At 60.4% G+C, this 20166-nt stretch overlaps 2 protein-coding genes and 1 long non-coding RNA gene across 5 annotated transcripts in view; 1 reads left to right on the top strand and 2 right to left on the bottom strand.

Moving 5' to 3' along the window:
* The first annotated feature begins 43 nt into the window (after positions 1 to 43).
* Positions 44 to 8337, top strand: BAD (BCL2-associated agonist of cell death). 2 transcript variants are annotated; one of them, XM_005864189.2, is made up of 4 exons: positions 44 to 163; positions 426 to 620; positions 6823 to 7016; positions 7882 to 8337. In XM_005864189.2, exons 2-4 carry the CDS (start codon positions 434 to 436, stop codon positions 8005 to 8007), a joined length of 507 nt encoding a protein of 168 aa, XP_005864251.1. In that variant the 5' UTR covers positions 44 to 163; positions 426 to 433; the 3' UTR covers positions 8008 to 8337. The 2 variants fall into 2 exon arrangements, with proteins under 2 accessions (XP_005864251.1, XP_014393493.1); XM_014538007.1 differs by lacking the exon at positions 44 to 163 and adding an exon at positions 192 to 332.
* On the bottom strand, positions 4680 to 6814 carry LOC106725760. Its single transcript, XR_001361699.1, has 2 exons — positions 6294 to 6814; positions 4680 to 6192 (listed from the first exon to the last, which is right to left on the bottom strand). It is a non-coding gene; the product is annotated as an uncharacterized LOC106725760 (long non-coding RNA).
* A 430-nt stretch (positions 8338 to 8767) lies between the features above and the next one.
* PLCB3 (phospholipase C, beta 3 (phosphatidylinositol-specific)) overlaps positions 8768 to 20166 on the bottom strand; it is a 14488-nt gene continuing 3089 nt past the window's right edge. The window contains exons 10-31 of one of the 2 annotated variants that reach the window (XM_014538003.1): positions 19730 to 19970; positions 19468 to 19552; positions 19204 to 19390; positions 18338 to 18540; positions 17426 to 17522; positions 17263 to 17347; positions 16847 to 16971; positions 16196 to 16350; positions 15955 to 16116; positions 15174 to 15273; positions 14983 to 15087; positions 14709 to 14800; positions 13351 to 13504; positions 12913 to 12948; positions 12566 to 12758; positions 11991 to 12132; positions 11828 to 11904; positions 11624 to 11713; positions 11477 to 11534; positions 11109 to 11195; positions 10805 to 11024; positions 8768 to 9603 (exon numbers count right to left, since the gene is read on the bottom strand). In XM_014538003.1, the coding sequence (XP_014393489.1) occupies positions 10821 to 11024; positions 11109 to 11195; positions 11477 to 11534; positions 11624 to 11713; positions 11828 to 11904; positions 11991 to 12132; positions 12566 to 12758; positions 12913 to 12948; positions 13351 to 13504; positions 14709 to 14800; positions 14983 to 15087; positions 15174 to 15273; positions 15955 to 16116; positions 16196 to 16350; positions 16847 to 16971; positions 17263 to 17347; positions 17426 to 17522; positions 18338 to 18540; positions 19204 to 19390; positions 19468 to 19552; positions 19730 to 19970 (2678 nt within the window). In that variant the 3' untranslated portion in view covers positions 8768 to 9603; positions 10805 to 10820. Of the gene's footprint in view, positions 9604 to 10409; positions 10718 to 10804; positions 11025 to 11108; positions 11196 to 11476; positions 11535 to 11623; positions 11714 to 11827; positions 11905 to 11990; positions 12133 to 12565; positions 12759 to 12912; positions 12949 to 13350; positions 13505 to 14708; positions 14801 to 14982; positions 15088 to 15173; positions 15274 to 15954; positions 16117 to 16195; positions 16351 to 16846; positions 16972 to 17262; positions 17348 to 17425; positions 17523 to 18337; positions 18541 to 19203; positions 19391 to 19467; positions 19553 to 19729; positions 19971 to 20166 lie in introns of those variants that run through there. The other variant, XM_014538004.1, reaches the window with a different exon arrangement.

The following is a 20166-nucleotide window of genomic DNA, read 5'->3' as shown; positions in this document are numbered from 1 at the left end:
GGGCCCACAGTGGCCCCACCTCCTGGCCGGCCCTGGTGACATTTCCATAAGCGATTGGGTCTCGTCGGTGACAGTTCCCGTCGCCCAGGCAACTAGAGCCGGGCTCCCTCCGGGCTAGAGGGAGGCGCAGGCTCGGGTCAGGGGCCTCGAGATCGGGCTTGGGGTGAGTCTTGCGTGCCGCCGAAGCCTGGGCGGGGGGCGGGAGCCTGGGGCTCCGCAGCACCAAGGTTCCGGAAGGAGATGGCGGTTCTGGGTGGACGGGCTGAGCTTGCCCGGCCGGACTCAGGAGACAGACTGGGGCCTGGGAGGCAGGGCGGACCCGGGATCCTAAGGTGGAAGAGGGAACAGGGGCGCCTGCTCCCCCGCCCCCACCAGCGACCGTTTCCCCAGCTGGGCCATAACTACCTACCTTCTCGCCCCTACAGCCCAGAGCATGTTCCAGATCCCAGAGTTTGAGCACAGTGAGCAGGAAGACTCCAGCCCTGCAGATAGGGGCCTGGGCCCCAGCCCCACAGGGGACCAGCCCCCAGGCCTCAACAAGCACTGGAGTACGGTCCCGGGTCTCCTGGGGGAAGCTGGTCACCAGCAGGGCCAGCCGGCCAGCAGCAGCCACCATGACGGTAGGCACCCCCCAACACACACACACAACCACCTGCCTGTCCACTTTGCTCCCAGCCCAGTAGCTCCCTGCACCTCAGCCTCATCCACACTCACTGGGTGGCTTTGGGTAAGTCCCCAACCTCTCTGGACCTCAGCTTTCCTCTTCTGTAAAACAGAGCAATGAATCCCCACCATTGTGGGCTGTTAGGGTGATTAGGAGAGTAATTATAGTGCTGGTGCTTGGGAAATGCTCAAAGAATGTGGCGGTTAGGGTAGGACCACAGCAAATCACTGAGAGTCAGGCAGTGAACCAGAAAGGGGAAGTGACTTGCCTAAGGTCACACTTGTTTGCTGGTTCCCTTGGGGTAAAGCAGGGTTAAGCCTCCAGGTCTGTTCTTTCTCAACTTGTGGCTCACACCCACACCTGGGCTATCTTTGCTGGTTGCCAAAGGCTAGTAACCACTAGAGGCGGACAGTCCTCCCTGGCAGCTAGTCTGTGTGTGTGTGTGGGGGGGGGGGAGGCGCGCGGAGGAGCATAGGCCGAATGGAAGGATGGGCACTGGAGGGCAGTGACCATTTCTGTCTCCACTCCCCAGGGCCTGGCACAGGCCTTGGCACCTCAGAAAAACCACAGAGATCTTTTGAAAGCAAAAACTATCCCTCCCTCCCCCAGCCCTGGCTGCTGTGGCCCAGATGATTGGAGTGTTGTCTGGTGCACTAAAAGGTGGCGGGGGCCCTAGCCGGTTTGGCTCAGTGGATAGAAAGTCGGCCTGCAGACTGAAGGGTCCCGGGTTCGATTCCAGTCAAGGGCATGTGTTGGGGTTACCGGCTCGATCCCCAGTAGGGGGCACGCAGGAGGCAGCCAATCAATGATTCTCTCTCATCATTGATGTTTCTATCTCTCTCCCTTCCTCTATGAAATCAATAAAAAATATATATTTAAAAAATAGTAATAAAATAAAAGGTGGCGGGGTTCAATCCCTAGTCGTCTAGGGCACGTGCTGTCCAATTGATGTTTCTCACATTGATATTTCTCTCTCTTTCTCCCTCCCTTCTTCTCTCTAAAAAGTCAATATAAAAAACTTTTAAAAAGAAGAACAGGCCCCTTGCCTGCTGAAGCCTAAATGACCCTCCCCCCATTTCCAGGGGCAAGAAGGCTCCTCCGCAGCCCACGGGCACACGCCATCAGACACACTCTAACGTCCAGATCCTTGCACTTGCTGTATTTCTGCTCCCAACAGCTTTCCACTCACACCTGGCTGCTCCTCCTCTGTATTGGGTATTTAATCTGTGCCCTGTGCGGTCCCAGCTGCCAGGGGACACCAGTGAACAGAAGAGATAGCAGTCCCTGCCCTTGTGGTTCTTACATTCTAGTCAGTGGGGGAGACAAGCCATAAACAAACAAACAAGTAAATGATAGAGAGTCTTTCCTTTCTCCAGATCAGGAGCACTGGGGGCCAGGGGAGTGATCTGAACTGAGGTGGCCGGGTCTGCCTTGGGGAGAAGCACCTGTTTGAGCAAAGACTGGGAGGGATGAAGGCTTGAGCCCTGCGGCTACCAGTGGAGAGATCTGGAAGGGATGGGTTGGGCAAAGGCCCTGAGGCCAGTGTGGCCTGAGGGGACGGAGTGAGGGCAGGGAGTTGGAGAGGCGGAGTGAGGACAGGGGAGGGCTTTGAGTAGAGCCAAGTGATCGGATTCAGGCATCCAGGGCATCGCCAGGGCCTATAGGAGGTGGTGGTGAGCCTGTGGCGACTTGGGACGGAGTTATTGATGGTGACCAGGGGTTGGCAAACCAGTCACAGGCTAAATCCCTCTTTCTGTACAGATCATGAGCTAAGAATGGTTTTTATGTTTTTAAATAGTTTAGGTTCTGCCCGGGGGAAGGAGAGTGAGGACGGGTGAAGGAAGTCAAGGAAAGGAAAGGCCAGGAGGTGGGAAGGACCACGTCTGTTCTAGGAATGGAGTGGCAAAGGAGAGAGGGAGGGAGCTGGAGCAACCTCCTGCACAAGTAGGGGTGTGACCTGGGTCTGGGGGTGCCTGAGGCATGGAGAGGGGGGCTGGCACATCCTGAGAAACTAGATTTAGGGAGGAGGGCATGGGGACGGTCTGAAGCAGCAATAAGGAGCCAAGGCGATGCCACGAGGAGGGCTGTGGGGAGAAAACAGACACCACCACACAGGATTTCTTACACTCTAAAAAAATGTATGTTTTTATTGATTTCAGAGAGAGGCAGGGAGAGGGAGAGAGAGAAACATCAATAAGAGAATCCTGGATTGGCTGCCTCCTGCACGCCCCCTACTGGGGATCGAGCCTGCAACCTGGGCATGTGCCCTGATCAGGTATCGAACCATGACCTCCTGGTCCATAGGTTGATGCTCAACCACCGAGCCACGCTGGTCGGCGGATTTCTTAAACCTTTTCAATGTCTAAAAAGCAAGTGATTTTTCCATAAAAGATCCCTAAGTGCCAGTGATCCAGCAGAGCCACTGCCTTCCTCCAGATGGGCAGGGTCCCCTCACTCTTCATACGCCCTGCCTCTGGCCCCCGCTGGACTGTAAGTGTCCCCGGGACATGGACTGCAGCCACCCTATGTGTTGTGCCAGCCCAGCACGTAGCCCAGTGCCTGGGAGGGTCTGGTGCATGGTGAGCTGTGGGTGATGGATGGTGGAGAGGGAAGGACACCCAGTGGGAGAAAAAGCTCAGCACTGGGCACCAGGGCCAGGCTGCAGGGTTGAAACATGTCTTTACTCTTTATTAGCAGGTAGAGCTTGAACAGGTCAGTTAACTTTGCCTCAGTTTCCTTATCTGTTAAATGGGAATAGAACCAGTCCCACCTCATTGGGTTGTAATGAGTTAATACAGGAAAAGTGTTTTGAAACAGTGCCTGGCACAGAGGAGTGTATGCTATTCTTACTATTACTGTGATCATCATGATTATTACTATGAGTTGGCCCAGGCTCTGAGCAGACCTGGGGGTTGCCATTTATTAAGCAGAGAGGAAGACATGAATAACCAATACCCCCTGGTGGCAAACAAGTGAAGTATTGGTTAGAACCAGAATGTAAGGGCTTAAAAGCCATTCCAGAGTTTGAACTTTATCTCATAAGCAATAGGGAGCCATTGAAGGTTTCAGACAGAGGACAGACATAGTTGGGTTTAGAGCAGGGGTTGGCAAACCATAGTCACAGGCTAAATCCCTCTTTTTGTACAGACCATGAGCTAAGAATGTTTTTTTTTAATTTTAAATAGTTGACAACAGGTCCAAGAACATTTCATAACATGAAAATGATATGAAATTCGTTTCCAGGTCCCTACATAACACCCGAATATTTACTCTCTGACGTTACAGAAGACATTTGCCAGCCCCTGCTTTCTGCTTTCGTCAGCTCTGAGCAAGATGGGGGTATATGTTCTTTGCAGGCCAGTAAGGGGCTTTGGTCCCCAAATGGCTTTAGGGTACACAGGGAGTCTGGGCCTGAGCCTGCAGGTGCTAGAAGCTACACGGGCTGTGTGCTGCTCTGCCTGCTGGGGGCAGGCAGTGGGAGAGCCCTGCTGATGGCAAAGCTTCACTGCCTCCCACTGTCTGCAGGCTACTGTTTAGTTAAGTCTGCAAGGATGCTCGCCGAAGCCTGACCAGGGACGTGTTCAGTCCCACCCACTTACCTGGAAGCCCCATGGGGGTAAAGAACTTAAAGCTTTGCTGGGGGGTGGGGTATCTCCAGCCATAGACTCTTCCCACTGCCCCACACCAGCCCCAGGCTCACCCTGGGAGGGTGGTATGAGTGGGCAGGTCTAGGCACCCACCCATGCTCCCACCCAGAGAAGCCACGCCCCCTCCCTCTTCCTGACCTTCCGGAAGTGGGGAGAGGCCACCTCTGCCCTGCCCAGCAGTGTGCAGGGGTGACTGCTGACTGAGGTGGGATGGTTCAGATGGCATGTTCCCTCCCCACAGGTTCACAGAAATCTCCTAGGTTTTTTCTAGTAAATAGGACACTTTTAAAATTCCAGTTGACACAAATGTGTCACTTTGACAGTGGCGAGTTTGCACTGCTAAATCCACTGCTTTGGTGAAAACCCTCCACCCCAGAGGCTAGCCTCCAGCTGAAGCTGACATAAGCAGAAAGCCAGGGTGCATTCTCCAACCTGGGCCCCCAAGGGGGCGCCTGAGGCATGAGAATGAGGGGTACAGGCCCTGGAGGCAGACTCAGGTTTAGATTTCTGCTCTGCTACCTACTGGCTGAGTGACCTCGGGCAAATTACTCTCTCTGTGCCTTAGTTTTCTCACTGCCAAATGGGGACAGTGAGTAACTTCCCTGCGAGGGTGTGAGGACATGATGAATGAATGCAAGTGAAGCTCTTCAGTGACACACCAAGTGTCCTTCTGCTTGTGATTCCTGATCAGGAGGCAGTGCCCAGACTGTCCATCTGCAGATCACGCCCCTCCCTTCTCTCGGGCCCTGCATCTAAGTGTGGTGGCTGTTTGGGTTCTCAGAGCTGGTAAAGGAGAGTAACAGCTGACATTTCCTGAGCACTTACGTGGCCAATTGTGTGACTTCAGACAAGTTCCTAACCTCTGGGTGCCGGAGTCTTCATCTCTAAAATAGGGAGAACTAGGCATCCACCTCACTGGGAAGGTAGGAGGCTTCAGGCTATGAAAGCAGGAAATATGGTTGAGGTGGGACCTACCTAGCTACTGCCCCTGCCTCACCTCCCACATCCCACAGAACTGGGAAGTGACCTGCAGATGGGCCTGACCCTGTCAGGGGTCTTCCTTTTCCCGGCTCCTCTGGTCCCTATCCCCGCCCACTCCTGATTTAGCTGTCTGTTCCCCACTGCCACCTCCATCCTCAAGGGCTTTGTGGGGGTCTCTTCCTGACCTCGGGCCTGGGCTTTGGTGAAGCCCTGAATAGCCAGGCGCTCTGACCACACCCTCTTGGCCTAAGCCTTTCTGGACCCAGCCCTCTGTTCCCTTGTTGGGTTTCTCAGCCATGTATCTGGGGCTGGGACCCTTGGAGGCCCTGCAGCCCCTGCAGCTGGCCGGAGGGCTCTGCTGAAGGTCTTCTGGAGGGAGAAGACACTGTTACCCCCTGGCTTCAAAACCTGACCTGAATCTTGCTTCCTTCAAAATGCCTTCCCTGACAGCCGGCCCTGCCACGCATGCTGAGCAGCTCTGGGCACCTGTTCCAGACCCACCTTCCACGCTATTACTTGGGTCTGGGTGTTTGGTCCTAGGAGTAGTTCTAGGTCTTTGTTGATCTGGATATGGGGGTGGGGTTGGCAGAAGTGGGGGGATGGCACACAGTACACAAGTCAAACTCCCAACTCAGTAGAATAATGACCCGTCACGCACTTCCAGTTCACAAAGCACTTTCATGCTCTATTTTGTGACCTTTCCACAGTCACTGGGAGTAAGGGCTGGGTTGATCCCCACACGGAGGCGAAGACAGGTTCAGAGAGTGAAGGTGGGTGGATAAGGAAAGAGGTGAAGCTCAAAGGATAATCATTGGACTTTGGATTCCAACAAACCTCTAGGCACTTGCAGCCTCAGAGCTTCACAGCTGGGCGCTCCTGACCCTGTTAGCTTGTCTCCATCTGCAGAACACGGGCAGTTAGTACTCACTCCCCACATGGCTAAGAGGGTAATGAGGCCATGCCCAGGGCCGAGCACAGAGTAAGTGCTCCGTAAATATTACCTAAAAATGTCAACACGCTGGTCAGGACATTTTCTCCAGCGCAGGTGCTGTGGGAGGCACAAACATGGCCGCTGCCCCTGGTTCTCCAGGGTCTCCTGCAGGCCGTACCCCAGGAGTGAAGCAATGAGCACCGGGAGGTGGCTTGCAGGGCTGGAGTTCAGCGCTGCGGCCGGGCCGGGAACCTCCTCATCCAGGGGAATGGCCTGCTCTGCTGCAGGATGGCGATGATTAAAGAGCTAGCAACCCATAGGCCTTGCACGGATAACTGTAACTTACCATTTCTTATGCCCTGATTTTGTGCCAGGCACAGCGGAAGGTCCTTTTATATACACTGAGGGCTCAGTTACGATTTGTAGGGTTAATGAGAAGTTAATTCAGATCTTCACAAAAGCTCCAGGAGCTTCCCTCGATTTACATGCGGGAGCTGGAGCTGTTGTGCACACAAGTACATCAGCGGCCAGAGGGGCAAAGGCTGGGGCGCAGAGGAGCTGCGGTTCACGCCAGCCCGCACTGTCGACCCTCTCTGCAGGCGCTGGGTCTGTGGAGCCGCGGAGCCGCCACAGCTCGTACCCCACGGGGACCGAGGAGGATGACGACACCGAGGAGGGGGAGCCCAGCCCCTTCCGCGGCCGCTCGCGTTCAGCGCCCCCAAACCTCTGGGCAGCACAGCGCTACGGCCGCGAGCTCCGGAGGATGAGCGACGAGTTCCAGGGCTCCTTTAAGGTGAGCGCGGAGCGACGAAGGGGAGGACCCGTGCCGGTGCATGCCGGGACTTGGACTTCCGGGCCCCCTCCCCTCGGGCTCCCGGGGCATGCCGGGACCTGCAGTCTCAGGACCGGTCCCTTTTCGAGTCCCAGAGCATGCCGGGATTTGTAGTCCAGACCCCGCTCCAGAAGGCCGAGATCTGGGGCCCCAAATCCGTGGAACGCAAAGCCCATGGGCATCTGTGTTCCCAGCCGACCCCTTCCAGGTGTCCGGGTTCTTTGCCTTCAACTTTGGACTTTTTTTTTTTTTTTTAAGTAAAGCAAGCAAGAATGTACCGATCACAGCAAAAACATACTTAGGAGAGTGAAACAAGGAAGGGCGTAGAAGAAGCAACAGGAGAGCCCAGGCTGGGCTGCTTTAGCTCACTGGGGAGTCAGAGAAAGGGGGCCTTGGAGACAGGTTCAGGGAGTTAGCCCCGAGCTGCCGCTGCCCATTGCTCCCCTGGTTGCAAGTCCCGTGGGGTCCCTAAGAGTTTAGGGAATCCGTGCCTGTGGGGGAATGGCACAGGCGTGCTCCGTGGAGGGAGAGCACCCCTCGGACCCCTTTAATTCTCGGGCTGCGGTCCCATCTTCCCGGTGGTAGACCTCCAGCTCTCGCGCTAACACACAGGGTCCTCCGGTCCTCTCTCCCCGCCCCCAACAAGGAGCGTCAGGATCTAACCGCCCGCCCCTAAGGGCCCAAACCAGTGATCTCTCCTGCTTAGGAAAGTGGTCAGGAGACCCCCTCGGTACGGGGCATGCTGGGGGCTGTTGTCTCTTAGAGATGGGCTTCCGGAATGGCGGGCCCTGCTAACTCATCTAACCCTTCCGTCTTCCCACCGAAGGGTCTCCCTCGCCCGAAGAGCGCTGGCACAGCAACGCAGATGCGGCAGAAGTCCAGCTGGACGCGCTTTTTCCAGTCCTGGTGGGATCGGAACTCGGGGAGAGGAGGCTCCGCCCCCTCCCAGTGACCTTCTTTCCCACGCGGAAGCGCCCCTGCGCGCCGCCCGGCGGCCATCTTGGGTGTGGGCGGAAGTCGCCTCCGCAGAGGATCCGGTCTCCCCGTGTCGGAAGGAGGAGTCCTGACCGGAGCCGGGTTCCCTTCCGGTGTGTGCGGGGACTGGGGAGGCTCCCACTCAGCGGAAGTTTTGAAGTTCCTCCGCCCTCCGCCGCTGGAAGTGGGTTGCCCCCGGCGCCCGCGCCAAGTTGCTGGTCGGAACCCCCAGAACCCTCTCCTCGCGGTGACCCCGCGGCTGCCGCTCGCCACGGAATGTGCTAATAAAGCCCCCATCTACACCGCGCGCTTACTGTCGGTCGCTGGGGGCTTCGCGGCAGCGCAGCGCTGGCAGTTTCAGGGGGCGCCGCCGTCTTGTGCATAAGAGGCACGTGGGCTCTGAGTGGCGGCGGGAGGGGTCGAGGCGGCGAGCGGAGCTGGGCCTCTTGGCCAGTCGAGCCCCAGGGACTTCCAGGCCCTTATCTCTAATCTGGTAATTGGGGACCGCAGGCCGGCCGGCCGCCGGAATTCCGTGCGCTGCAAACCGTGCCGCCGTCCCCCGGGGAGGGTCATTTGTTCCTATTTGGGTCAGTCCTTCAGGACAGCTACTGTGTGGCCGGCCCGGGGCCAGCGCTGCTAGGGGAGCTGGCTGGGCGCGCAGGACGGGGGAGGGGGTGGCGGAAGGCCGGCCAAGGGCTGTGAATAGAGTGATAAATAGGGAACCAGAGAAGCTGCAGGACCTGGGAGCAGAGCTCCGAGCTCGACTTCAGAAAGATTTATTGGCGCCCCCTACAGATGAGCCAGTGATTGGTGCTGGGTACAGAGAGATGAATTAAGACAGCCGGTGAGTTAGAGCTGGGACTCGAAGGGAGAGCTGGGGGAGCGGGCTGTCATTCTGGGGAGAGGAAAGAGTGGACCCTGGAAGGAGAGGGGAGCAGCAGAGGCCAGGCTTCTGAGGGGCTCGTATGTCATACCCAGGAGTTTGGAGCTTAGCCTGGTCTTTGAGGACCAGGGGACTGGCGTGTAGTGTTTCTCTAAGAGGAGGCAAGCCAAGAAGGTAGGAGTTGGCTGCTGCGGGGCCTGGACACACAGTGCGGTGGACAGATTTGGGGAAAGGACAAGGACTGACCCCAGAAGCAGGGCCCAGAGTGGAGGTCCCCTGCCCTGGGAGAGCCTCCACTCTGGAAGTCCAGTTTCTCCGGCCTCCCCACCCCATCTGTTTGCCTGAGGCTGCAGCAAAAACAAAGAAAGAAAATACTCAATTGGCAGGAGATAAGCCCAGATAAGAGGCTGCCTTCCTCTGGAGGAGGGAGGCAGGCAGCCGGGACGCTCAGCCAGGAAGCGGGGAGAGGCCTTGAAGGAGTGCCAGCCTGCCCCTGCAGCAGAGCCCAGCCGCACCCTCGCCGCGCCGCGGGTCTCTGCCACTCCTCGCTGTCCCGAGGCAGGGAGCAGGTCCGCCAGGCCAGCTGTAGACCATCTGCCATGGAGGCTTCAGACCTGCCCTGCCTCCAGGTCAGGACACCTTGAGTTGGCCTGGCACACGGGACTTCTGTCTGGGCTTCAGTTTCCTCACCTGCAAAACAGGCATAACATCTCCCTCACAGGCAGGAGGGGGCGCTGGGTGTCCCAGCCCCTGTGTCTGCGACCGCCAGCTTCCCTTCTCCCAAGGGTCACTGCCAGGCCCACCCACTTCCCACCTATCGCTGCCCAGCTCCACCCCAGTCCGTCTCCTGACACAGAGTCAACTGCCTCATGGAGCCCAGAGCAGCCTCAGCGGAAGATGCTGGGCCCTTGGGTCATATTAGGCAAAAGGAAGGGGGCAGGGCCTGAGCCTCCATTAAGAGAGGACAAGAGCCCAGAAGGGAGAAAAATGAGGGCACAGGGGCAGAGGGCACAGGGGCAGGAAAGCCTGGGGGTGGCCACAGAGCCTCTGGTATCAGGTTATTGGGAAGATCTGCAGGCTCCAGGCAAGCAGGTATCAAGGTTCAAACCCAGCCCGGCAGGTGTGGCTCTGGTTGAGCATCAACCTATGAACCAGGAGGTCAGGGTTCGATTCCCCGTCAGGGCACAGGCCCAGGTTGTGGGCTCCATCCCCAGTAGGGGGCATGCAGGGGGCAGCCGATCTGTGATTCTCATCATTGATGTTTCTATCTCTCCCTTCCTCTCTCTGAAATCAATAAAAACATTAATTAAAAAAGAAAAAAAAGAAGAAGGTTCAAACCCGCACCCCATCACTGGGGGCCTGACCTCAACCCCAGAGTGCCCACAAGCCCATTTTATATATGAGGAAACTGAGGCCCCAGAAGAAGGGGCAGAGAGGGCCTGCGACCCAGGGTTCTCTCTAGCACTGCGCCACCCCAAACCACGCTGCACACAGGGTCCCTGAAATCCACTTTTATTCACGTAAAAAAAAAGTCCCCAGAGAATAGAGAAAGAATGTGACCCCTACTGCCCAGCGCTCTGCCTCCGCATGGTGTTCCCCAGGGAGGTGAGGGCATAGCTCCCACTCTGGGGTGTGGGTGGCACGGGGGGCAAGGGCCCCGCTCAAGCTCTCTGGCCCAGAGTGATCCAGCACCTTCCTGAGGACTAAGGACAGGAAGGAGGGGCTGGGGACTAATGGGGCCCCGAGAGGGTGAAGGAAGGAAGTTAGTGCAGGGTGCTCGCCTCAGTTTAAAAAAATAAAATTTCTAAAGATAAAAAGTTAAAAGAAAAAAAGAGCATTAGTGTCTTGGCTTCCGGCCTCCTCCCAGCGCCCACCCTGGCCCGGTGGCCACCTCTTGCTCAGCCACTTCAGAGCTTCGTATTTTCCTCCTGGCTCTCCAAGTCAGCACCGGACAGGTGCCCGCTGCTCCCAGGCGCGTGACCATTGCTGGCACAGGCCACCAGATGTCCGTCCCCCAGCCCCTCCGACGTCTCGCCCAGCAGACACCGGCGGATCTCCTGGGGCAGCCTGGCCCGGTGCTCCTGACATTCCTGGGCCAGCTGGGCCAGCAGCTGTGGGAGGAGGAGGAGGATCACAGGACGGGCCACCTAGCACTCCGCCTGCTGCCCAAGTGCCCACCTCGCCCGAGCACTCACCTTGGGCTCCTCTTCCAGCAGCTGCTGTAGGACCTGCTGCTGCCCGGCCACGAGGCGTTCATGCCGCTGCTTCTGGGCCTCCTCCAGCTGTCAGGGGGGGACAAGAGCTCAGCCGAGGTCCTGAGGGAGGGGCCAGGCTCCTTGCGTGCCCAGGGGTCTGAGAAACTAATTCTTGTGGCTAATGCTCCAGGCCCAGCCTCCAAAGCCATGGGGCTCGGTTAGAGACAGTTGGCTTCGATGGTGTGGGCTTGAGGGGCGGTGGGGGCCGGAGGGCAGGGCTTTGGGAACCCTCCAGGGCACCAGGCCAGCACCAAGGAGCTGGGTCTCTGATGACTGAAGGAAGACGGAGGCACCTGAGCCTCACTCACCCGGCGGATGGAGTTGACAGACTCCGTGATGTGGCGGCGGTTGATCTCTGTCAGCTCCCTGCACAGGGGCAAGGCAGAGTGGGCCCACTGCCGGCACCCCGCCCGGCCTGCCCAGCGCCCACACGGCTCCCGCCCCGAGGCCCTTACGCCTCCTTCTTATGTTTCTCCCTTGTCTTGGCCTCCGAGATACTGTTGTGGCGTTTCCTGTCCAGGATCTTCTGCAATTCCTTCTTCTCCCTGGAGGAGTGGTGGGGGAAGAGGAAGGGTCAGTGGCAGGACTGGGGGCTCTGCCCTTGTCCCGGCACCAGGGAGCCCCCCCGCCACCCCCCATACAAGATCCTGTGCCTTCACCTGTCATTCATCTCCTTCAGCCTCTTGACCTGAGTGGTGTGAGCATCCAGGACAATCTCCCTGAGCCGCTGCAGAGCCTGTGGACACAGGTAACCAGCAGGTGAGACAGGCTAATGACAGGTCTGTCCAAGAAGCAGGCGCTCCCTGACTACACCCCCCTCACCTGTCTCAGGTGCTCCAGCCTCCGCTCGGCCTCGGCGTCCGCCTGGGCCTCCCGCAGCTCCAGCAGGCTCTGCACCTGTCTCTTCTGGAACTCCTGGTACCGCCTCACCTCCTCCTCCTCCTCCTTCTTGTCCTCCCCGACTCTGTGGGAAGAACCCCCCGGTGATGCTCAGGGCATCACAGGAACTTGGGCTGGGAGGGCAGAGGGTGGCAGGGCATTTCCCAGCTGGCAATGATGGACAGTGGCCCAAGGGCGGGGTTTATTATGCTAATAAGGGGCCAGTTCATTTCACTGAAACGATGGGAGCCTGTCTGGGCAACAGTTTCTCAAACACATGCTCCTCTTGTTGTCTTCCAATGAGGCATGGCTCCCAGGTGGGAAGAGGGTGGGACTGAGCAAGGGAAGCCTCCTCTCTCTCTCCCTGGCACCAAACCCTCCTCCTTGGGGGTCAAGGAGAGTCCCCTGGTCACCCTGCCATCCTCCGAGCCCACCTAGTGCAGAGACACTCACACCCCTGCACACACATTCACGTCGACGCACGCAGCACAGCCCACACAGGCGGACCGGACACTCACAGGACACCCGGCCGGGGCCGGCACCTGCTCTCGGCCCGGGCCTGGGCCAGGCTGTCCAGCAGTCGGCGGGTGAGAGCAAATGCCTTCCGCTGGTGTTTCTTGTGCAGCTCCCGCAGGTCGCGCTCCTGCCGACTCCGGAGCTTCACCAGAGCCTTGTGGCCTCGGAGCTCCTCCAGCGGGGCCACAGCCACCTCTGTGAGCAGCAGAGCGAAGGCGGGCTGGGCGGGGCCAGGCCAACCCTGCAGGGGCACCCACCCCCCAGGAGTGGTCCTGCCTCCTCCGGAAGCTCCCCCCCAGAACAGGCCCCCCTCCTGGGATAGCCCCACCCCCACCAGCCAGGGCCCTACCTGACAGGATACTGGCAATGAGATCATCCCGCTGACCTGGGGAGCAGAGGCCGGACTGTGAAAAGCCGGGGGACAGTGGAGCCACTCCCCTCAGGCCACCCCAGGCCCAGGCCGCCCCTTACCTGGGCTGCTAAGGGAAGGGCTGGTGGGGGAGGTGGTGGTCTGTGAGCAGCAGAGCGAAGGCGGGCTGGGCGGGGCCAGGCCAACCCTGCAGGGGCACCCACCCCCCAGGAGTGGTCCTGCCTCCTCCGGAAGCTCCCCCCCAGAACAGGCCCCCCTCCTGGGATAGCCCCACCCCCACCAGCCAGGGCCCTACCTGACAGGATACTGGCAATGAGATCATCCCGCTGACCTGGGGAGCAGAGGCCGGACTGTGAAAAGCCGGGGGACAGTGGAGCCACTCCCCTCAGGCCACCCCAGGCCCAGGCCGCCCCTTACCTGGGCTGCTAAGGGAAGGGCTGGTGGGGGAGGTGGGGGGGCCGGGGGGCCGCCGGGGAGAGGTGTCCAGTGGGCTGGGTGTGGGGTTTGGGGTCAGCTGGGATCCCTGCTGCTGAGACTGGGTCTCCTGGCTTGTCTCCGGGCCAGCCTGAGCCTGTGGGGGAGGAAGCAGGATGCTCTTTCCAGAACACTGTCCTCTCCAGGCCCCTCTGTCCCACACAGCCTCCAGGGGCTGCCCCGTGCCCCTGGTCCGCGTCCCTCTGCCCAGCTGGCCCTGGGCTCCTCATCCGTAACATGGAGCTGTTAAGACAACTACACGAGAAACAAAAGGTCTAAACCCCTTTCCACATGGGGTGGGGGGAGATAATGTGAGGTGGGGGGATAATGTGAGAGGATGTCTCTAGGATGCTGGGCCCCATTGCCTGTGCTCAGGAACTTCCAGACTGTTCCGGAAAGCCTTGGCCCGGCCCCAAGTCTCCTCCTGTCTCCACCCTTGCCCACAGCTGCTCATCTTCCTAGTTACTTAGCTCCTGATTAAATCAACGAAGGAAGTGAGTGCAGAGTGGGCACCAGCCTCTCTGGCTAACAGCTTCAAGCAGCGGCCTCTCCCTGCCTGCCGCAGGCCCCGGGGGACTGGGTTTAGACGTGCGGGCGAGTCTCTGCTCCTGACCCCTCCCCACAGAAGCCACTGACATCTCATGGCGCACAGGAGCCGCAGCAAAAGCTCCTGCGGCTTCCAACTGCCCTGGTGGAGCGGCAGAACCCGCACCCCCTCTCCGGCCCTGCGTGAAGCTGGAGGAATCTAGCCTGGTGCGTCCTGAAGGCCTCTCACACGCAGAAGGGAGGGTCTCGCCTCCTTAAAATGCGGAGCGACCCAGGGCCGCTGAGCCGACGGTGAGAAGCCGCACACCGGGCAGCACGGTGGACAGGCCGAGGCTGAAGGCCCAGGCCAGGCCTTTGTGACTCGGAGCCTCAGTGTCTCCATCTCTCCCCTGGGGACGGCAAGCTCAGGTGGTGGGAGGGGTAGGTGAGCCAAGTTGGTGAAAGAGCTGATGCCCAGCATTCACTTGGCTTTATTTTCTGGTTTGGGTGAGAGAAGAATCCAGAAAGGGGAACAGGCCTTCGGGCAGAGGGTAAATGACACTGGTGTTTGCTGTAGGGCCATGAACAGTCCCTCTCCCTCTCGGGGCGAGGCGCCAGACCGCCGGCCGGGAGTGGGCGCCAGTGGAATGGGCTGGTGCAGACGGAGGGGGCAGGGAAGGCGCAGGTGCCTCTCCACCAGGGCCAGCGGAGTTCAGCCCTCACCCCCACCCGCACCCGCACCCTCACCCCCAGTGACCCCAGCTGCCCTGGCTCACCTCCCTCTCTCCGATGAGGGCGGCCAGCTGCTTGGCCCTCTGGTCCATGAGGCTGACATGCTTGATGGGGTTGATCAGGGCCTCTGCATAATCTGTGCAGGGGCAGAGGGCAAGGACCTGGGAGTCAGAACCCCAGGGCCACACCCTCCCACCAGCTCTGGTCTCCTGAAGGGACTGCAGAACCCAGCCTCAATTGGGGCCACTCAGCTGAGCCATTCCCAGACGGGCGGGGCGTTTTTTTTTCCCACGCATGTGGCCTGCCCCTGCGGCTCACCCTGGTGGTCGTCGGGGATGTAGTCAGAGGCCTCCGTGTAGATGAGCAGGGCAGGCAGGCACAGAGGCTGGTTGGCCTCGTTTCTTAGGCAGATGTAGTGGTACCCTGGGAGGGCGGAGGGCAAGGTGAATGTGCACCACTAGGTCCCCGCACACACTGCCCCGGGCTGCCCAGAGCCCAGATGGCCTCACCTGAGCGGATGGCAGAGACGGGCAGGATCCGGTGCCCCACGAACTTGCCGCCCTCCTCAAAGGCCGCGATGCGCAGCGAAGCCAGCGTGGGCAGCACCACCTGAGGGCCCAGACTGGCGCTAAGTCACAGAGCTGACCCCTGGCCACTGAGCCAGAGCTGCCCACAGCCACCAAGGCCAGAGCTCAGCGGGGACCCTTAGACAAGCTTACCCAATGACTAACACCCGTCACTATGACTACCGAGCCCATGGTAGACCCACCCTCCGTGGCACATGGCCCATTGGGCAGCCAGCAGCCAGCAGACCCTGAGCCAAAGGAACAGGCTGACCCACCTCCCAGCACCACTACCGTGGGACAGGTCAGGTCTGGTGATCACCAGCTTAGAGACCGGAGAGTGAGCCAGGAGTCTGGCACTGAGGCCACACACCAGCCCAGCTGGGCTCAGAGCTCCAGTCCGTTTGGGAGGTGGGGAGCAGCCGGTGTGGACTTGTGACTGATCTCAGGCTCCTGTCTGGGAACGGGGGCAGGCTGTGCCCACTCCTCTTGCAAGGCCATGGGACCCCCCCCCCCACCTCACCTTCCCGTCCTCTTCTCTCACCCTGCTGAAGGCGGGGCACCTGAGCCTGACCCTGGGACTTGCAGGACGTGGGGAGAAGTCTGGAGGTGCCAGGCCCAGCCCTGAGGTGCCTCGGCACCCCCACTCTCCACGCCTGACTGCCACCATGCACCTGGTCCCCCCCTGCCCCCCGAGACCCAGCAGGTGGGCAGGCGCCAGGCTCACCTTGGGGAAGTCAAAGGGCTCCTCATCCCACACGGGGTTGAACGAGTTCCCCTGGGAGGTCCGAGTGCGGTACTTGCGCCGCGTGTCCACAGGGAGGCCGAACATGTCCACCTCCACGTAGATGCTCACCTTCCTGTCCGACAGGAACTGCCCCGAGATCACCTGGCGGAGCAGGAGGGTGAGGCGGCTGCTGAGGGTCCCGCCCCCAGGACACCCCGGCCCGCGCCCTATCTGACTCCACCTTGACCCGCAAGGCATTGGCCACAATGCCGTCCACGATGACCTCGGTGAAGGGGTCAAAGGACTTGTCTGGCCGCCTCATGAACTCAGGCTTGAGCAGGTAGCCGCTGCGCCCGTTGTACTCGAACACGCCTGCGTTGAGCTGCATCGCCACATCTGGGGGCAGCACGGGAGGAGGGTCAGGAAGGACAGTGCCGTGCAGAGGGGGACCGGGGGATCAACAGGGTCAGAACAACTGGGATCGGGGGTCCACCATTAGGAAAGATTAGACGGAAGAAGGTCAGGAGTGGGGGTCAGCCACGGGCTCGGTTTGGTTTGGGAATCTGGGATAAGTCAGAGGTCCATTCAGACAGAATTAGCCCAGCCAGCGTGGCTCAGTGGTTGAGCGTCTGACCCATGAACCACGAGGTCACGGTTCAATTCCCAGTCAGGGCACATGCCCAGGTTGTGGGCTTGATCCCCTGTGTGGGGTATGTGGGAGGCAGCCAATCGGTGATTCTCTCTCATCATCGATGTTTCTACCTCTCTTTCTCTCTCTATCTTCCTCTCTGAAATCAATAACAATCTATTTAAAATAAATTAGCAGGGTCATGGGGCAGAAGTCGGTGAGGATGGGGGCCGGAGGTCAGGGGTCGAGGGGGCCAGTGCTCACCCAGGGTCTGGAAGTTGAGGGCCACGAGCTGGCAGCCCACGTTCCAGAAGAGCTGGGGCATGTAGTTGGACGAGTCCACGCGGGTGCCCTTGGGGTAGATGCGGCTGAGCTGCTGCTTGTTGTATCTCAGGTTGGCAGTCAGGGGCCACGCCGAGCACTCGCCCCTCCTGCCCGAAGCCCCGCGCTGCAGGCCCAGCCTCAGCTCCTGGGAACCCACCTCCCGGCCTGGGCTCACCCCCTTGGGCCCCCACTTCTTGGCCTAGCCCCTGTGCATTCTCCCCGACCCCTCCAAAACCCAGCCGGGGGTGCTGGAGCATCAGAACCCTGAGCGGGCGGCATCAGTGGGGTCAGAACATCTGACCAGCCTCCGAGTGCCCGCAGCCTGGCCCAACGGCCCCAGTGCCACCAAAGGATACTCCACAAACTCCATGGGGCTCTTGGTCAGCTGTTCCATGGCCTTGGTCTCCACGAAGGATGACATCTCGAAGCACTTGTTCCTCTCTGGGGGTGGCCGGAGGGGGGGTCAGGCCTGGCAGGGCCAAGCTGGCTCCCACCCCCACCGTGTCCCACCCCACTCACTTCGAGCAGCCTCGAAGGACTTGAACTTGACAGGCTCGATGTAGTTGACGAGTGTCGACATTTCCTCAGTAGCATTGACCTCACTGCTAGCAGTGCCCTGTGGCCCCCAGACACAGGGTCAGCAGTGTCATGTCCCCCAGCCACCAGCTGGACGTTCCCTCACCGGCCCTGTGCCATGAAGGAGGCTCCGACCCTCTTCCCGCCCCGGCAATCAGGCCACCCAGGAGCCTCAGCAAGGGCCCCAGCCCCTCCATGGCCCGTCAGCCCTGGGCCCTTCCGCCCTGAAGTCTTCCCGGGGCCTGGCCCAGGTGCCCCGGGTCCCACCCTCCTAGTTTGCCTCCTGCTCCCTTATTCTGGAAGCTGGAATTTCTCACTCAGTTTCAGGGGTTCAATGAGCCACATGCAGACAGGTCCCTGATTTTCCATCCCCAGTCATTACGGTATTTCCAGCCACCACCTTGCCATCTCCTCTCGGCAAGACTCAAACACCCCCATGCTGCTGAGCTCCGCAGCCCACCCACCCTCCCCACTCTGGGTCCCCCCAAACCCGACCTCATGACGGACTGTTCTGTCACCTCCACTCCTCAGAACTCAGCACTCTCCTGGTCTGCGGGCCCTTCCTGACCACTGGGCCCTGCCACAGCTGCTCCCTCCTCCGATCTGCTCGCCCAAGCTCCCTGCCCGGGTCAGACACCCCTCCTCCCCTCTCCCCACCCCGTCGGCACCCTAGCTCAGCCCTCCCCGGCCCGTCTCGAGCATAATCTCACATTTGCTTCCGTGCTTGTTTACCTAAGACCTCTCCTCCCCTCTCCATGCCCCCCCCACCCAAACTGCAGGACAGCAGAAAGTGCTGACTACGGCCAAAGCCAGCCCTGAGGGGGCCCAGCGCACGCCTCCCACTGGCAGGCTGACCTCATCCGTGGTCGGCTTTTTGGGGTCTGGCTGCTCCTCCTCTTCCTCGTCCTCCTCCTCCTCCTCACGGTCGGCAGGTCCGAGATCAGGGCCCCGCTGTGGCCCCTCCTCGCTCAGAGACTTCCGAGGCTCCAGGCTCAGCTTCTCGAGACCCGCCTCCTCCCCATTGCTCAGGCCTGGGCAGCTGTCGGAGCTGGGGGACCCTGCAGAGGACGGGGCACGGGGGCCGGGGTCAGGGCACACACACAGACACCCCGCAGCGGGAGGGGCTGTGCCCATTGTGTGTGGAGTGACTCAGTGGGGGATCAAGGGGACTCTCAGGACAGGGGGGCTGGGGAGGGGCAGAGTCGGAGCTGGACGTAGTGGTGAGGCAGAGGGCGTCAAAGGTCAGGGCTCGGAGTTATTGACATCAAGAACGTAGGTAGGGTGGCGCAGCCAGGATAAAGGATGACATGGCAAGATTCCAAGTCAGGGGTCAGTCAGGGGTCAGAGGTAAGGAGGACTTCAATAGCATGAGAGGTCAAGTGGGCAGCTCAGTGGGGTCACAGGACAGGCGTCTGAAGTCTGAGGATCACACTCAAAGCAGGGCACTTGGCTCACTGAGGCAGAGACCAGAACCGGCTGAGGGGAGGCTCTTGAGGTGGGAGTTTGAGGTTGAGGGGTCAGTTCGATGGAGCCAAATCCAATTTGGGTTTAGTTCAGTGAGGTGGGTGCCTGGGGTCAGGGGTCAGAGGTCCCACACTCAGTGAGGAGGTGCGAGCGGCTTGGAGAGGAGGAAGGCTGTGCTGGGAGCAGGAGGGAGGGCTGGGCCCAGTGAGGTGGGGGTCAGGGTCAGGATCAGGGTCAAAGGCCGGGCCGGGTCATACCGAGCTGCGGGGAGGAGGGCTCGGTGGCGGCGGAGCTCTCGCTCAGGGCCGAGTTGCTCTGCTCCAGCGGCCGCTTGCGCACGGAGCTGTTGGGGACGCCGGTGCTGGGCCGGTGCCGCTTCTTGTTCTTCACCAGGATGCGGCCCATCAGGTCCTGGGGGCTGGGCAAGGGGACGCCCGGGGCCAGCTGGTGGGCACAGACAGGTCAGGGCCAGCCGGGGCACCCTCACCCCCCAGGCCCTGCCCCGGCTCAAGCCCCCGTACCGGGTACTTGTCCAGCGGATCGATGAGCAGCGCATCCCCAAAGATGGAGCGGCAGTACTCGGCCATCTTGGCCTGCTGCTTTGCCCTGTGGGGCCAATGTCAGAGGTCAGAGATCCTCAGGGTCAGTGCAAGGTCCCAGGGTCAGAGGTCACAGGAGCCGTCCAACGGGCCACATGGGAGGCTGCCTCTGGGTGGTCAGGGGTCCCCAGGAGCCTCTGTGTTAGAGGATGCTGGGCCAGACGACGGATCAGCGGCTACTCACGAGTCCACGTGGTTCTCGAAGGAGAGGATGACCGGGTAGGGCGAGGTCTTGAACGCGGTCTCAGCGATGGCCTCCAGCACGTCCCGCAGCGGCACCTCCGTGGTCATGGTGAAGCCGTGGGTGATGAAGGGCTCCTCCTCCGGCGGCCGCCCTTTCCACACGTCCAGCTCCACGCAGCGGCAGCCCCACAGCAGCGCCTGGCGGTACATCTCCACCGAGGAGGTCCCGGCCAGCTGCCCGGCTGGAGGCACGGCTCTGTCACCACAGCGCCCGCCAGCCAGGCTCCTCCCCCTCCTCCCCAGGCCCCTCGGAACCAGGCCAGGCTAGGGACACAGAGAGCCCCATGGCGGCCAGCCCCTGATCATCCCGAGTTCACGGAACAACCAGCACCGTCTCTCCAGCCCAGGGCCCAGGCCCCCGCCCAGCCCCTGGCACCC

The sequence above is a fragment of the Myotis brandtii genome, unplaced genomic scaffold (genome assembly GCF_000412655.1).
Source record: "Myotis brandtii unplaced genomic scaffold, ASM41265v1 scaffold187, whole genome shotgun sequence".
In the NCBI taxonomy this organism is placed as follows: domain Eukaryota; kingdom Metazoa; phylum Chordata; class Mammalia; order Chiroptera; family Vespertilionidae; genus Myotis; species Myotis brandtii.
The sequence above is the reverse complement of the archived record's forward strand: the minus strand, read 5'-3'. Positions and strand labels throughout refer to the sequence as shown.